The sequence below is a fragment of the Triturus cristatus genome, chromosome 6 (assembly GCF_964204655.1).
Source record: "Triturus cristatus chromosome 6, aTriCri1.1, whole genome shotgun sequence".
Classification (NCBI taxonomy): Eukaryota; Metazoa; Chordata; class Amphibia; order Caudata; family Salamandridae; genus Triturus; species Triturus cristatus.
Window position 1 is genome coordinate 448,749,910 of NC_140589.1, and position 18,703 is coordinate 448,768,612.

General features: G+C 43.3%; 1 protein-coding gene across 1 annotated transcript in view; it reads right to left on the bottom strand.

The window, feature by feature from the left end:
- Positions 1-613: 613 nt before the first annotated feature.
- The window catches only part of COL21A1 (collagen type XXI alpha 1 chain), a 268,022-nt gene continuing 249,932 nt past the window's right edge, over positions 614-18,703 (bottom strand). Inside the window, exon 27 of the mRNA XM_085610868.1 lies at positions 614-1,548. Within this exon, the coding sequence (XP_085466994.1) occupies positions 1,358-1,548 (191 nt within the window). The 3' untranslated portion in view covers positions 614-1,357. The remainder of the gene's footprint in view (positions 1,549-18,703) is intronic.

Consider the following 18,703-nt stretch of genomic DNA (forward strand, 5'->3'; position numbering starts at 1 on the left):
AACAGAGTGGGGTTCGGGTCATACAAGTCACCCTACCCTAATCTCCTCTGAGTGACTAGATTTCAGATATGTCTAGATTTAGTAGGTTTTCCTAGGTGGTGGCTGAGTCCGGGCCCAAATACCACAGATACTCACATCGGTAAAATGGGTCAATTATCATGGGCAAACAACATTGCGGTTTGGGGCCTATTGTGTTGCAGGCACTATGCCCTACCACACAAGTGGGGCACCATTCTTATGAGGAAAAGGGTAGGAAAGCTGGGTGGTAGGGATTCAAGCACTTTTCCTCAAAGATATGTGAGGAAAATGTGTGTTTTTAGCCAAAGTTTGAGATTTGCAGGGCATTCTGGGTAAGAACACAGAGTGGAGTCTTTGCACATCACACCAACCTGGACTTCCAATGGTGTCAAGTTTTCAGAAATGTCTTGGTTTGGTAGATTTCCCTGGGTGGCAGCCGTGCCTTGGCCTAGCTACCACTGTACAATCATTGCATAAGTGGTTAATTTTGTATGGTGAAACTATGATCTCTCCATGTTGCAAGTTGGGCTCTTTCCTGTGCGGCAAATAGGCCCATCCACGGAAGTGGGGTGCTATTAAAAAACACTATCAAGCATTTAACAGGAATTATTACATATTTATTGAGAGTGGAAAATGCACACCATTACAAAAGCAAAATAAATATGTAATATTATTCACAAATAGAGATTACACCAGTAGCTGAGGTATACTTATCTACATTTCTACAAAAAACACAAAATGAATAAATATGTTGGAAAATGTGTTATGGATACACTGTCTGTCTCTACTATGGATGGCAATGTTTCATAGATACTTAAAAAAACATATCCTAATAATTTATCATTGAAACAGGTTCTATATTAGTTTATAAGACAACCCTACAGTTTTAAAAAAAACATATATATCCATGTGTGAGCAAATTTACGTTTAAAGTTACTTTAATTTTATATTACTTTTGCTCATATAATTTATTTAACGTTTTGTATTTATACAACTAGAAACCAACACAGTTAGAGAACGGTATGAATAAACATTCTTTAAGTTATTATATCAAACACAATGCGTGTTATATTTTAACAACATACCCTTCCAGTAAGTTAGAAGTAAACAAATAATATTAAGTAGCTCGAAATGTTGAATGAAAATAGGCTATGATTCCATACTAATAATTCAGTTATCGCTATGCGGGCACCATTGTTGAACAGAAGGTTGCATTTTCATGAATCAGCAAACAAACTCACGAATCACTAGAGAAACAAAAGTGTTTAAATGAAGAAAAGAGAGACAGCAAAAATGTCACTTAAAATGTGTTTATTTACAGGCCAGTTTGTGGCATAGCTCACAAAAAATCACCGTCTTCTGTTTGGGGAATATGGTTACTCTGAAGATCACTACAGCCCATCGTTATGCAGTTACCAGGTGATCCCCTTCCACCGGTGTAACCCTGCAGTCCAGGCTGCCCCATGTGTCCACGTGGGCCCTCAAGACCGGGCGTGCCATCAAATGCAAGTCCGGTTCTTCCTCTCTCACCTAGCATAGTGGAAGAGAGAATAAACAGTATGTAAATTAATTCACACGGTCAATCATGTGCACTGGTGCGTAAGAGAAACGAGAAAAGAAAACTACCGATCTGTACATTTTTAACAATCAACCTGTGCTTAACCATGGCCTTCCCTTTCACAGCCCCTTATGATTGGTCTCATCAATCCATTGCCCATTGGGCGAGCATGATACCTTCACTATCTACCTGGTCTTAGTGGAAACCCAATAAAAACGTTTGCCAATTATTTTTAAGGAACTATTAAAAAATTACTCTTTGTGGATTAGGTTACAAAGAATACCTAAAATCAAGTCACACAAACCAGAATGATGAACACATGCCCCCGTGAAGAAAGGAATAGCGAACTCCACGGAAGTGCAATTTGTGTAAATCTGAAACAAGACAAGTCAAGTATGAAAGGAGAAATTACCCATGCCTACAATATATTTTTAAATCTACACTAGGAAGCACCATTGAGAGAAACACATTTGCTGTTCAATAAACCACAGTCTGGTACACAGAGGTAAACATGTTTCAGTAAGGGTAACTTTTCTCACCATCGGCCTTCACCATTGCTCAGGGCGCTAAACACTTGCCGCTTACATATTCAGTGACCTGCAGTTTACAAGTACGACTGTCCAGTGAGGTGGCCTAAGCGTTAAATCTTTCCGATGTCTACAAATTGTGTACAAGTAAATTTGGTATCAGTAACAGCTGATATTCACAGCACTTAGATGTGGTAGAAATATGCTAAGTTAATGTGTTAAAGGGGACTTATTTAGTGCATATGCCTGTAAAGATTGTATGGCATGAGGGTAAAGATAAAGCAGAAGCCCCAGACTGAAAAACTGCCCAGAAGTCCAGCTGATCACAGCTTTATGGAAGGTGGGCAGGTAAGTAATATCATGAAGATTAAAAGGAAGCGACTCCAGAGGCAAGGGATGAGAATGATGAAGGCGCACCCTCAAAGACTGGCTATTTGAACTTGAGCATTCTCAAGAGGTGGTATGACGATGGCAGAGGTGAATTCAGTGTTGGTGTATGAATACTAGATGAAAGTCACATACAGATCGGCGGATCATGCAAAGACACTTTTGAACACACATGGGGTTTGTTCTACAGACCAAATTTCTTCATGATCCACAAATTGACTCTAGGGCCCCAGGGCAGTCCAGAGCTGCTACTTTAATACACCATCTCCCACTCCACAATAGGTATACTGCACTCACTCAAGGTGATCTTTTGTACTGACAAATAACAAATCGCTCTGCCCCTGGCATGATTAGGCCCTGTGATACCTTAAATACCTATATTGATGGTAACATTGATTCATGTGACCTGAATTCTTCTGGATATTGTTGTACCACTTCAGGCATTGGAGTGGCTTCCTTACCGAATCCCTCAGGGAAAATTGGAACATGGAATGTGGCTGGCTTGTGTTCCAAAATGAGGAACGCCCATTGGTTAGAACTTATTCGCAGTTATGATATTATTGTACTGCAAGAGACCTAGACGGTCAATTGTGCCATATACAAGTCTGAATGTCCTACTTTACACCGGCAACCCTGAGGCTTTTTGGTAGGGCTAGGCGTGATTTATTAACAAAATCTTGTGGCCTCAGCGACATCAATGATGAACCATTAATGCACTTTACTCACATCCCTTATGGGGAAGTTCTCAACAAACGCACATCTAAGTGCCGATTGCATTTTACTTTTGATTCACTTGTCGATTCCTCTGTTTTTAAGCCAACTTACAAATGCAGAGATTGCCTCAGTATTATTGATTTCCTTTTGTTCACATATTATTTGTTAGGACTTCTGATAGGGTATGATGTCCAAGAAAATATGTTCAGTGACCATAATCTACTTGCCACTTTCCTTTCAGGCTACACATGCCCTTTGGACAACTGCAAGGTATTCGTCCCTTTAGTCGTCACTAAATACAAAGATGTTTCACAAAATGAGACAGGGTTGCTAAATTAAATTTGTTTAACAGTGTTGTGCAAAGTAATGGGGAGGCTGGATATTGATGGGAACCCATTGAAATTATAATATGCTTTGATTTTCTCTGTACCTCAACTGGGGAGAAGCTTACAACTCAGGTTGTGAACCGCCTGCAGGAACCAGCTAGATGGTTTGACTCCAACTGCTCTAAAACACATGCTGCCCCACTGAAGTCTATCAAAATGGGCCATGAGATGCTGAACTTGTTAGGTTGTGCCATATATCATGTAGGTCAGCATTAGAATTAAGGAAGAGTGAGATTAGATCTGAGGCTTCTGAGTCGCTGATAACAGCCAATAGTCTTAAGGACTCTCTGCAATTCTGGAAGGTGATAAATAGCCCCTTTTGTGAAGTCCATACCGAGGCAGAGATTGCCACGGTGATTGGCCCTGACAGATGGGTTTTTGCATTTAAGGAGGTCTATGAAAAAGTGAATTTGTCAAATCCTCTTGTTGGCACTATGGTAGGAGACTCAGTGGCACTTGACATTGGAATGACGATTGAGTTGAATGAGGTTGCAGTGGCCATAAGTAGGTACCCTATAGGGAAAGCACCTGGCCCTGATGGGTTGCCCACTGATTTATTAAAAGATAACAGTGATTTTTGGACATCACTTCTGGCTTATATTTTAAATATCATCTTTAAAATAGGGCTGTCAAAGTTCTGGTAGCATTCGGTCATTGTGCTCATATTCAAGAAGGGAGATAGAAGTAGTCCAAAATGTTATCAACCCATCTCCTTGATTTATTCAGTAACAAAGATTGTGGGCAGAGTAATTTTGGATGATTAGATGCTTGAGCCCAGGAAAACAATATTTAGTCTGCTCTTCAATATGGATTTCGGGCAAGACTAGGCATTGTTGAACACTGCCTCTATCTTCAGGTAATAATTAACAAATGCACTGTAGCTAAGTCAGGTCATGTTTATCTAGCTTTCATGGATCTAAAGTCTGCTTTTGATCCTGTAAAGCCGACCAATCTCTGGAGCATACTGACAGACTTGGGAGTTAAGACTAAGATTGCCAACTTCCTTAGAGAGCTCCAAATTGAGGTTTCAGCCAGCGTAAGGTATGGTTCCATGGGGGAAACCACTGAATGCTTTCTGATTTCACAGGGCTGAGTTTTGGCCCCACTTTTATTTGCTCTTTTTACAAATGTGGTGAACTTAAATGAGGATGTGTCACATATAGGTTCTCGTGCAGTCCCTGTACTACTTTACGCAGAAGATACTGTCTTAAACGCCAGGACGAAACTTGGGTTATAGAAGCTCCTTGATAATTTTGTGAACTTTATGTATGGACTGGAGTTAACAATGAATCACTCCAAAACCCATATCATGACTTATGGGCCAAGGTCAAATAGGGGAAAGTCTTTTTTTATTAATTCTACCAACATTTTCCACTTTCCAAAGTTTACCTATTTGAGCATACGTTTTTAATGAACATAGTACATGGAATCAACATGGGGTTGCTACGTCAGGCCAGTTTGGCCGCACTGTGGAGGGTGTTTTCAAGTTTATGAAAAATGTAGGATCAAAGCCCATTAAGGAGGTTGTGACAGTAGTTAAAGCCATATGCCTGACATTCGCAATATTTGGCTCTGGTTTTTGGGGGACTAAAAACTTTACAGCCATCCAGAAAGTTGAGAATGGGTATATGAAACGATTGTTGGGGGTTCCTCAATGCACAGCTACCTATATAACCCACACAGAGCTTGGTCTTGAATATGTTAATGATCTTATTAGACTTCGACCGCTTCTTCTGTGGCTATCTATCTGGACAAAGATAGAGACTGATCTTAGTCACAGTGTGATCAGGGTGCGAAGCTGGATAAGGCTGCCAGTATTCCCTGGCTTATGTAGATAAAGCATATGAGTTATAGCCTGGGCTTTCCTAAGTTCGAAACTAGTCCAGAGGCCCTTTTGTCGACTTTTAAACAAACCCTTCAAAATAATTTTTGGAGCTGGAACAGGAATAGAAGAAACTGTGCTGAGAATGCTGAAAGTTCAATTTGTCTGTACAGTCCCCTAAATTCTGGACTTGCCATGGAACCATACGGCATATGGGTAAACAAACTTACCAGAGGGTTTTGTTGACTAGGTTAAGGTTATGCACTTTACAGTTTATGGTGGCTTTACCAGAACCACTCAGTTATCCAATGACTCTTGATATATGCCCGTGTGATGATTATTCTGCACAATCCACCTGGCTTTTAATGCTATTTGTAAATGTTAATCTAGTTTTAGGAAATCTATTTTATTGCCACTTTTAAAGGATATTAATGTCAGACATTATAAGTTATATATGCTTTACTTACAATCTTTTCCATCTCTGAGTGTAATAGTGAACTATGTACAATGTGTAATTGAGCTTTTTAACTTCATATTTTCCTATGCTCTAAACTCAATTTTCTTACATATGTTTTAATATAGAGATTTAGACATGTTCAATAAGTATAGGAAACCTGGCCTGCATGAAATATGATTTTATTGACAGCTTTGTTGCACTATACACTCGTTACTTTATGTAGCTGGTCTTTTATCTTTGATTATGTCTTTGATTGTACAGTTGTTCTTTTATGGCCTTTTGGCCAAATAAAGCTTTTCTGACTTTCTCACTTTGAATGTTTACGGAATTAAAATCTTTTCAGCACACCAGTCTGAAGGGTATATCTGATTTTACTTCCACAGAGCTAGATACCACTTTGGGGGTTCCTCGGTCACCCGTTCATCCTCCAGTTCAAAAAGCTCAGGGCCAACACATCAATGTTCTGTGGACTTGAGTAAATGTAGGGCCATCGGCTTGAAAGTCTTAAACAACCTGGTTAATGTATGCTCGTCAGATTCACACTCAACCATTTTGCTAATCATCTTGAGATTTTCAGGATTGATTGCCTTTCAGAGGCTGTCAACCTACAGAATAAGGTGTAGGGGTGCTCAGTCACAAGAAACCCGCCAACACAGATCCGCTTTGTCCCTCACAACAAGTGTCAGTTTGCTTCAGGATTCTAGTATCCCAGGTAAGTAGCAAGTCTCCCCCACACATAAACTGCATTCTCTGGACACACAGGGCCCTTTCCATGTCAAAAGATCCCTCAGAAAAAGAGAAAAGTGTTCAGCAGGCAATGATAGTTTTCTCATAAGACAGTCTCACATTTGCCTGCAGCCTCATTTAGGAGACTGTCTCTTTATTATCCTAGAGCAATTCCTTCCCAACAGAAAAAATAATGTTTTTGATCTCAAATTGCAAATGTTTCTTCTACACTTGCAGTGTTCTTTGGTTTCAAGTCTTGAACAACAGGGAGTGGATTGGCTAGTCCTCGGAAAGAAAAGTCATCTTATGACATTGGGTGAGTCTCAACAAGCATCTCCCTTGTACAGCAAAATGATGTGGGATTTGTCTTCCAACTCAGTACAACACCTCTCTCAATTGAATATAAGGAAAGCATAAGTCATTATTGAAAAGGTGAAAAACTTTGGCTGCCTCAGATATAAAAGGGCTGTCTTGAATATTAAAGGTTATATTAGCCACAGCCACCCAGCCTCCATTTTCAAATCTTCCCTTTCATTGCCAAATTCAAGGAATTAAAATCGTTTTAGCAAACTAAAGATAGCATGAATGTATTTACCTGGAAAAGTGCAGTACTTTATGAGCAATTTCAAATGGTCAGACATTTGTAGGTTAAGCATAGCCATGCTCCTTGGTCAATACAGTGAGTCATGACAAGTCCAAGAGGACCTTCACCAGAACCAGAGCTGATTAGATTAGATAGAGGATTAACCAGAGTAAGAAGTTGGTGAGAAGATAAGATGGGGAGGAATTTGGTTCTGTGTTTCAACTGTGTATGATTAGGGAAGCAGATGAAAAGGACAGGTTCATGGTTAGCACGTTAGCACATTGTGGGTCCTTTGTTTCTATAGGTATCATGGCCTGTCCTCCAGTAACGCACAAAAAAGGGCCTGAGGAGATTTAAAGACCAGCAGCGGACGACTACCCTAAGCCGTAATGAAAAGACACAAAAGGCCCCTGGGTCTGAGTGTTATATACAAGTGCTGGAGTATCCCTTTTATAGGACAGTTTTCCTCACCCACCCATAGGCGGCATGCTTCATCATTCATCATAGGGTAACCTCCTTGCTTTGTGAACCTGGTCAATTTGCGGGCTACAACACCCTCTCTGAGAGGGAGGAGCTCCGGTATGTTTTCAATGTTAGAAAGAGGTATCCTAAAACCTATAGATGAGCAGGGTATGGTGAGGAGTGAAAAGGAAGAAAAGTGTGTGGGAGATAAAACTTACTCCAAGGTACGCCAATAACTTTACTGGGGCGTCCTCAGGTCAGGATTAAAAACAAACCTACGACAGGAGGGTATTCAACCCGTCATAGAGCAGTGAAGGTCGACATGTTTCACCTTGATACCCTACGTAGAGTGTGGCGGATTTCTTCAGCACCAAAGTGAGAGATAGGTAGTATGGCTCATATCAAAAACATACTAAACCATAGAAACTAATGGTATACAAAACCCAAAAATGTCAGGTAATTAGTTTCACCTTAACCCCGGCACAAACTTAAGGGGGCATCTTGGTCCTCCTTCACGCAGCAAGTTGATGGCGTTACTAGCTGTGGGAAGAGATGGCATACAGCAGTAGACCTTGAAGCTGGGATGGGAGTGTAAAGGAGAGTTGAGTTAAGCTTCAATGAGCCTCTGAACTCCCTTCTGACAGAGGGCTCAGATGGCAGCAAGAAGCAATACCAGCACTTAGCTGTGCTTGTGCGGTGCCGCTGCACCCTCCTTCATTCATGACCTAGATACTCCTTCGAGTTTTCACAGAGGTTAAGGTGCAGCTAATTACCTGACATTGTGGGTAATACACCCACCAGTGGATCTCTGGTTGAGTGGTGGTCCACTCCCAGCACTGGTTTTGTATACCATCAATTTCTATGGTTTAGTATGTTTTTGATGTGAGCCATACTACCTATCTCTCACTTTAGTCCTCAAGAAAGCCATCACACTTCCACAGAGGGTATTAGGCTGAAACATGTCGACTATCATGGGTCTATGACAGGCTGAATACCCTCCTGTCGTAGGTTTGTTTGTAATCCTGACCTTAGGATGCCCCAATAAAGTTATTGGCGTACCTTGGTGTTAGTTTTATCTCACACACACTATCATCCTTTTCACTCCTCACCATACTCTGCTCATCTATAGGTTTTAGGATTCCTCTTTCTAACATTGAAAACATCCCTGAGCTCCTTCCTCGTAGAGAAGGGGTTATAGCCCGTATTATCACCAGGTTCACAGTAAATTGTAGATTATCATCTAGTCTGTTGAGACACAGATGAAAATCCCTCAATTCATCTATTGATCCTTGCCAAACCAGGCACACATCATAAACATAACGCAGATATTTCTTTATATTTTGTCGGAAGGGGTTGTTGTTATAAATAACTTTGTTCTCAAATGCAGCGACATACAGATCGGCTATATCTGGGGCAAAAATTGCACCCATTGCTTCCCCTTTAATTTGATTAAAGAACTCTCCATTAAAAATGAAGTAGTTCCGTTCACGAGTGATCTTTGCACATTTAACTATGAATTATGTTGGTACCTTGTGCGGTCGAGTCCTCAGTTCTACAGTGTGTTCTATTACTGACACTGCTTCATTTTGGGGGATACTCGTGGATAGACTTTCGATGTCCATAGTTACAAAAATATCAGTTTGTGCATTGATTCCAAACCCTCTATCTGTGTTAGCACATCCAGACTGTCTCTAATATATGATCTTGTAAGGGAAACAAATAATTTGATGAAAAAATCTATATATTTCAGTAAGGGATGTAAAATAGACTGACATCCTGCAACTGTGGGTCTACCTGGGGGATGCTTATCATCTTTATGAATTTTAGGTAGCGTATAAAACACCGGAATGGAAAAGTCTTTCTTATTAAGATAATCAAATTCTTTCTGGCCCTGCCATCGTCCATCTCGGCCGAAGATAGTATAATCGGCAATTTCTTTTCTGATTCTCCCTGTGGGATCTCCAGGTAATCTCAGATAATGCAGGGGTTGTGGAGCTGCCTTAACACTTCAACATCATAGTCAGTTTTCTTTTTTGTACAATGATGCTTCCCCCATTATCAGCGGGTTTTATTACAAGCTCCCTACAATTAGCTAAAGACAATAATGTGTTGTGTCGATCCTTGGATAAATTGAATTTAGCATATTTCCGTTCCTGAAATATCTGTTCAACTTCAGTTAGAATCAGGTTCTGAAATGTAAGTAATTCGTTAGGCATTAAACTCGTAGCTGGAAAGAATGTTGAAGGACAGTGCAGGCCAGTGGTGTCTCTATGGGTATCAGTGGGACTCTTAGCACAAAAAAAATTCAAATTTAATGTTCTAAAGAATTTGTACAATTCTATTTGTGTCATAAAAGGATCATTTCTACATGTTGGTATAAAAGGCAACTCATTACTTAGAACTTCAATTTCCTTTGAGTTAAGTTTGTGCAAGGATAGATTAAAGATTGGGACAATTTCCATGTTCTTATTACTAGTCTCAGTGTTGGCAATTACCGTTCGTTGTATTGGTTCCGGGATTTGTTGGAACCCTGGTGTGCATTGATTCCTAAACCATACCCTCCTCGTATTCCGAAGCCGTCCCCTCTGTGGGGACGCTTAAATGCAAAAAGTGTTTTTTCCCACTATGTATCCACTTTGCGTATTAGATGCCAGTTCTTCAGTATGGTCTTTTTAATCATATTGGATCTTCTCCCCAAGGTGGTCACACAAGTAATCTTTTTTATGATCTGGCCCCTGATGGTCTTTTACCTGTAACAGGGCCTGATGATCATAATATCACGCCCACTTCATTGAGCGTTTCACAAGGCGATAGGGATACCCTCTCATAACCAATCCCAATTGTAGAATTTTTGATTCCCTGAAATATTCCTCCCTCTTGGTACAGTTATGTTTAATCCTTAGTGATGATCTGGTAGAATTCTGGTTAACAATTCAACATATATGAGTGAGACACAAGAAAGGTATTTTGTATTTTAATTGCTTTGATTTGGTTACACCAGGGTGTTTTGTATGTTTGCATACGGGCACTCGTGGTTTTTGAATTGGTCACACTTTTGCATGGTTTGGTTGGTCAGACACTGGTGTTTTGCTTCTTGTGTGCAGATGATACAATAGGATATAAGGTGTATTCATTAGTTTGTTTTGTCAGTATTCACAGGAGTTTCTCTATATGCAACGCTGAGTCCTCAGTATGGTCTTGCGGACCTTGGTGGCCATAAAAGACCGAAACGTCGACAACACACCCTTCCTGCCTCTTAACTTCTTCATTTAAGTTGATTTCAAGTTGTGTTGAATATCAAGAATTGTGAAAGATATGGACTGTTATTCTTACTGACCATATTATTTGTTGGGAAAAGGGTGTCCTCACTCCCCTCCAAGATGCCCGCTGTGTAGTGAGGTTGACCCGTGTACTCCTTCTGGGTCAAATGACATGTTGCGTCTACCTTATTTACCACAGCTGACTTCAGCTGATTAGTTTGCACAAAGCACTGTTTTCTCTGGGGCGTTCCCCAAAGGGATTCTCATTTGGCTCTTGGACCAAGTAAGTAGAGACTTTGGTGTTGATTACGGAGAAAGTCCATACCTCACTGAATTAACGATTGTCATTATGCCGCCCTAGATTATCCGGTCACGAGACCTCACCCGGCCAGATCGGTGGTGAGCTTGTAATAATGCCCCCCTACACTTTTTGGACTCTAATTTTAATTTCACCTCAGACTGGTTCATTCTGATCATATATAGATCTCAGCTACCACTGTGAATTGATTCACTGTCATAGCCAGCCGATTAGGTGAGTGGAAGAACACCCTCAAGTACCAGTATGCTCCTCCAGTAAGAGTTTGATTACTGAAAGCATTTCCCTCAAATCTTTAGGTATCATTTCCACCTTGAAGATAATAGATTACAGGTTGCCACAAGACGACTGTTCCTTCTTGGACACCCATCCTGGTATCATTACAAGGATCACATTTTTATCTCACATCAGGCTCTCTCATTCTGAGTAGATACTTATTCCGGCAATCACTGCGAATCGAGTCACTATCATAGCCAGCTGACTAGGTGAGTGTACTGCACCCACATTACCACTGTACTCCTCCAGTAGGAGTATGATTACTGAAAGCAATTCTCTTAAATATTTAGGTATCATTTCCACCTTGAAGATAATAGATTACAGGTTGCCACAAGATGACTGTTCCTTCTTGGACACACACCCTGATATCAATTGATATACAGTTCCTTTCCATGCCAATTAGCAAAACGTTGAACATTGATCCTTCGACAGACACATTAACTGATCGTCTTGAGGTAAGCACACAATTCTCTTACTAATATACATATCCCTTACAGTCCAGAGGAATCCTTTGTCCTGAAGAGACGCGATTATCCTCAACTGGGTCGAAAATTCGTCGACAATAAATAAGGATAGTCTTTAAGCACTAGAAAATTAATCTGAAAACTGAATCAGTATCTAAAGACATCCTTTCTTTCCAATAACCCTTTGTTTGAATAACAAGTTGGTTATGTTCACCTTACTGGGGTCAGATATGTCACAAATATATGGAAAATGTACATACTGTGTATACATGGTGTGTGAACTTGCTCTTTTAAAAAGAAGTAACTATTTTTTGCAAAAAGTTATTTGCTCATAAATAAATACATTTAGAATTGAATCCTTGCAAGAATATACACTTGCTCAAGTTTAATTTTCTTAAGAATGAGTTCCATGTGAACAACTGTTGCAAGCTATTTAGCTAATACCCAGATCGCAGGGACATATGGGTTGCTCTTGTGTTTTGAAATATATACAAGGATAAGCAGGACTGGGATTAGGAATACCGAAGGAAGAGGACCGGAAACATGGCTAAGGGGATCATGAAGATCAGGACCTAAGGGACCAGAGCTTGAATTACCAAGTAGGGTAGAACAATCAGTACACACAGCAGTATGAGGGTGAGGAGGACCTGAGATAAGAAGGTCAAACTGCATCTGGAAGACCCAGTGGAATGGACAGTGGTGCACAGGAGGACCAGGGCAAAAATGACCAGGCACAGGAGAACCTGAACAAGGAGAACCTGAAACAAGAGGACGTGGAAAAATGACTGCAGTGCCAGTAGGACTAAATGAACAAGGAACAGATCCAGGAGAACAAGGACAACCCAAACCAGGAGGACAAAGACCAAGAGAGCCAGAACATGAGTAGCAAGATGGATCAGGACCTGCAGTACCAGGGCTAGGAGGCTGACGGTGAGGAGAGGCAGAACAAGCTGACTAGGACCAAGAGGACCACAAAGGAACAGGGCCAGATGGGTCAAGACTGTGGGAACCAGGAAAGGCCATGATGGGCTAAAGGCAAAGTGTATGATAACAAGCACAAAATAGGAAAAGAATGACAGGACCTATGAGACCAAGAATAAAATAGTAGGTGGGTCAGGAGAACTAGGTCCAGGAAAAACCAACCTATAAGAAACAGGACCAAGAGGATCGGGAACAAGAGGCACAGAATCTCAAGAAGGAAAAGGACTATGAAATATAAGAATAGCATGACCTAGACCAGGAGTGTCAGGTAGCTGAGACCATGGACACAGGCAGCCAGAGTCAGAAGGAAATGTTCTAAGAGGTCCAGGAAACAAATAACTAAGTGGATTAGCAAGATCAGGGCACAAGGAATCAGAACCTTTAGTATCAGGAAGACTAGGGTGAGGAGGAAAAGGAGGATCAGCAAGATCAGGACCAGTGACATCAGGAGCATGATGATCCCAGCCTGGAGGTCCAGCTCACAGAACTAGGAACAGGATGGCTAGGAAGATGAGCAACAGGATGGCCAGGCCCAGGAGGACCAGATTAAGGAGGACCATGATGAGTTTGAATAGCAGCGTAAGGACAAGTAACAGGAAGACCAGGGCCAAGAGGATCAGGGCCCGATCCAGGAAGACAAGATTCGGGCCAATAGGACTGGGGACCAGAATAAGCAAGGAAAGGGAGGGTGTCAGTGCAAGGAATAACCACATGAACCAGAGCCAGGAGAACCAGAGCCAGCGCAAGGAGGATTAGAAGGATCAGAACCAATAGAGCCAGGAACAGGCTTAGGAGAGCCAGGTGGGCCATGACCATAGGACCTGAGTCCAGTGTACCAAGTGGAGCAGAAAGTCCAGGGCCTGGGGACAGCAGGACCAGGGTGAAGAGGATCAGGAGGACCAGAACAGCCAGAGCCAGGAAGACTAAGGGGACTGGACCTGGATATCTAGGAGGACCAGGGTGAAAATGACGTGGCTCCGAAGGTCCCAAACAAGGAGAACCAGGGCCAAAAGGGCCAAGACAATTGGGTGAAGTGCCAGAAGGACCATGAGGACAAGGCGTAGGTCCCGAAGGACAAGGATTTTCCAAAGCAAGAAGACAAGAGCTAAGAGATCAAGGCTTAAGTGGGCCAGGACACAAGAGGCCAGGTACACAGAAAAAACCAACATGCTCCATATCCAAGAGGATTAAGAAGAGCACACACACCCACATGAGATCGAGAGGCAAACAAAAACCTAAGAAAAAGAGGGAGGAGTTGCCAGTTTGGAGTAAAAAAAAAAAACTCCTTCACAGGAGCCACGAAAAGTGGGGGATCACTCCCAAACCATCAAATCCAAAATCGCATGGGGTGGGCTAAAGCTCAAGCTAGAAGACAGCACCAATCCCTCACAAGTGAAGGGGAAATCACCAGTGGAAACCAGAAAGCAACCCACAAGCACCATGCCCAACAAGGAGTGAGTGGAGACCCCAAAAGAAAGTCAATGAGCACAATATTCCACATTATAACACAAGTGCTTAGCCCCTATGCCATCCCATGTCACAGATGAAAGCACAAGGAACATAACAAAGCAAAACAACATCCAGACAAAACAAGCATTGAAAATCCAAAAGGTTTTCAGCTTGAAAGAAAGTGCTGTTGGCTTTAGCAGTGCTTGTTGTCAATGGCATGTGAACACATGAGCACATATAGCCACCAACTTGTAATGGGCTCCTTATTAAAGGAAATCCATTCCAAGATAGCCACCAGTGCACAAGCATGCATTGTGACACATGCAGACAGGCATTGTGATGATTACACCTGAGTATGTTGAGACCTGTGCATATGCATGTGTCATGACAATTGCAGCCATTTTGAATTTATCGTTCTAACATGAAAGTTGGCTATGTTAGAATTGTAAACTAAAATGTTTTTAGAAAAATTGCAAACAAAGTGCACAAAAGAAAGCGAGAGGCCTGGTATTACCTTCCACTTCCCAGGCCCTAAAATAAAATGAAATTCCAAAAAGTAACACACCCTTGGGATGATGTTGTGGCAAGGAGCATTCAGAAGCAGGAGGGAAAAGAGAAATGAATAGCACACGTGTTAGACCTGACATCCTTGGCGTGGGTTTTTCCCCTATCTTTTGCCTCTGCTACCTGGATTTGTGATGCTGTGCTGGATTTCGTTTTTGCTGGTTTAGATGCTTTGGACACTCTGCCACTGCTAATCAGTGCCAGAGTGTAAGTGCTCCCTGTGTAAAATATCGTATTGATTGGATATACCGGATTGGCATATCTGTATCACCATGAAGTCCCTAGTAAAGTGCACTGTGTGTGCCAGGGCTGGTGATGGCAGATGCTACTAGTGGGTCTGCAGCGCTGATTGCGCCACCCACCTGTGTAGGCCTAAAATGGTGTCTCAGGCCTGCCGCCGCAGGCCTGCCTGCAGTCCCCGGACTGCCATGTCCTCCTGGCCAGTGTCCACACTGGCCGGGCCTAACCCTTCCCTTTTTATACACATTAGTCATCCCTATGGAAGGCCCAGGGTACCCCCCTGGGCAGGGTGCAGTGTATGTAAAAGGTAGAGCATGTACTAGTGCAGGTAACATGTTCTGGTAGTGAACAACGGCCATTTTGTGTGTTTACTGCTGCAAGGTTATCTTGCTCCATGGGCTAACATGGGGGAGGCTGGTGCCAATGGCTATCAGCCTATCTTCTCATAGGAACAAGATAAGACATGAGTATTTGATATCCCTGAGCTCAGCATTTAATAACACATCTTTTAGGAGAAGTTGTTTCTAAATCCTGAGTTGGAGGACAGTACTTTTTAGAGAGTGGCTGTTCTCTTGTCTGACCCTTCTGTGTGCCTGGGCGCGCTTGTGGATTGACTGTCTGGCTTGAGAGTGACAGGGGCTGGGGATCCCCCGGGAGGTTGGCTGAGTCAGCCCTTTGCTGAATACCTGCATTTGCAAGTAGAGTGGAGGGAGGAGGTAGCACCTGGGAGTGAATAGGGATGTGCCTGCCTGCCACAATACCGGCTCCACCTCCCGCTGGGCGGCTGACGTCTCTGCCCCTCACTCTGAAAGAAAAGGAGAAGCCAGGAAAAACAAAGTGCTCCAGCGACACCCAGAACTGGATCAGACCGGGCTCAGGACCCGCTTGCACAAAGACTTCAAAGACTTTTAGGGGTATAAGTAAGGGACCCCTGACAACAGATTTTTAGATTCTACCATCAAGAGGAACCTCTGCTGAAAGACGGACCGCTGAAGAACTAAAGGAAGATTGCCTTGCTGTGTGCTCTAAGGGCTGACCTGTTCTGCTGTACAACTGAAGCTGAGGAGGAGAAGGGGTCTTGCTGTGTGCTGACTCTACCCACTTGACCAAACAAGACTTTGCTGTGTGCTGTGTCTTAATCCGAATCTCCAAGGACCTGAGAAGAGCTGGCCTCCTGTTTCGCAACCCAGGGATAGAAAGGTTGCCCAGAACCCCAGACTCTGCTGTGTCCCCCCTGCGCTGCTGTGTGCTACAGGGACCGTGGACTGTTCTACCAAGCTTCTCAACATCTGCCTGTGAAGTGGGCTGGCTGCTCTCTGTCTTGCTGGAGAGTGCCGCGCTGATCCGGGCCTGACACCGGTTGCCGCATTAAGAAGACCGACGTGCTCATCGGCACGTGCCTTGCCGCGACCCGGAGGCCTGAAGCAGACCGAGAGTCGTACTTCCCTGCTCTACGAAGCCGCGCTGTGAGTGGCTGACTCCGGTGACGTCGACATCGTCACTGAGGGCTCGTCGAGGGAGTTGTGGAAACCTTGCACCGAACAGCCAGAGGAGCGTTTTTTACAACGAGCGCAGTGACACCGACGGAGCAACGTAGCTGCCTAAACAACAAGAGCCTACGAACTGATTCATTCTCAGTGAGTATCGAATCACGCAAGAGACTAGAGACTATCGTCTTACGATCCCGACCAACCAAGAAAGCGAATATGGTGTAAACCTGTGATGCTTGATTTCAACTGCGGAAACTAGATAAAGATATATTATTTTTGATATAACTCACCTGTGTGGTCTAAGTTTGTGGTGTACGCTGGGGGGATCATTGTGGTGTCTACGTGCAAATACCTTACACATTGCCTTGGGGATAAGCCTGTCTGCTCGAGCCAAGCTACCTAGAGGGTGAGCAGGGGTTTTCTACCGTGTGTGTCCCTGTACCCTGACTAGAAGCAAGGGTCCCTATTTGGTCTAAGGTGTATACCTCTGCCAACTAGAGACCCCCAGATCTAACAACACCCATAAAGAGAATACAGGGCATACAGCATGGACACACAATGGCAGCCTGCACACCAGCAACACACCCATCCCTTACTCTCCCCTAGTTAAAGAGGCTCCAGCGTCCCAAATTCAGTGCACATATTCCAAACCCAAGACAAATGAGAAGGCAGCAAATGTCAGGACACATGGCCATGAGCAGGTTCAGTAGGGAGGCAGAGAAATAAACAGCCCTAAACATGGAGGCAGGCCACATATCTCACAAGTCCAACAGGGAGGTGCCAAAGATTGATTCACACCCACTGACAGGGGAGGGGGACATACACCTGGCCGTCAGTGAAGGGGCCCCAATGCAACATGGGGAACAACCATGCCTCTAGTCCAGGTAGGGAATTTATATCCAGAGCCCCACAGCATCACCAGACAGAAGGCCCCAAAATACAGCCTCAAGCCCATTTGGAAGTGGTAACAGCAGAACAAATTTATAGGAACACCACATAATGGCCAACGAGAGGCAAGAAAACAGGCGGCATCCCACAAGCCCCACAGGGAAGAGAGAGAGAGAATCCCAAGCCTAGTCAGCACCATGGAAAGATCAAGGTCTAGTGCTGCTCTGCAGACAGGTACAATCTGGCCCTAAGCTCATAAGGGAAGACTCATATCCAGCCATGTTGGTCTGGGGGAGATGAGGATTCACTTCAACCCTGGAGCAGTGAAGCAATATCAGGGTGCCAGAGAAGAGCCGAACAATACCTCATAACTCTGGACAACTTCAGAAGCCATGGCGGGGTACACCCTAGCCAAAAAAGAGATGCGGAAAGAAAACAAGGCAGCACCCCACAAGCCTGATACCCAGCAGGTAGCATGGTGGGAACCTCATTACCAGCACACAGCCCAGCCAAAGAAAAGGGGACATATACCTGTCTTTCAGCAATGGGTACTTCAACAACACACAGAAAACAAGTACACACTGGCCCAAAACCAGAAGGGAGCACACGTCAGTAAAGGCCCACAACCAGTTCCACTATTGTGGGTAGGAATCCACATCCACTGAGAAAATCTGACAGCATCATCCAGAAAAGCAGCCCCAGGCTCCGCAGGGGGCTAAAGAGGTGAAGGTCAACCACAGGAATCTGCCTCAGACAGCACCAAACAAGGCAAGCAAGAGGTGTAAATGCACACAAAGCCAGTGTAAAGCAGCCTGCAAGTCCACCAGTGGTTTGGAGAGTGATGAAAAGTCAGTAAAACATTCCAGCAGCAGAAAAAGCCCAAACAGGGCCACAAGATAAGCAGGAATTCTCGCCCAGACACATGAAAACTGGATGACTGCCTCCCAAAGAAGATAGGCAAAACAGGTTTAGGGTTCTGAAATAAGGTATGTCCTTTATAGGCTCATTTCTTCTTTTATTTAGCAGTGGGCTCTTGTCTCCATGGTGTAACTATGATGTAAGGACAGGAATGAAAAAGTAATGAAACTGTAATACAAATGTTCCATGTAAATATCTGGTCGGGTCGGTAAATTGC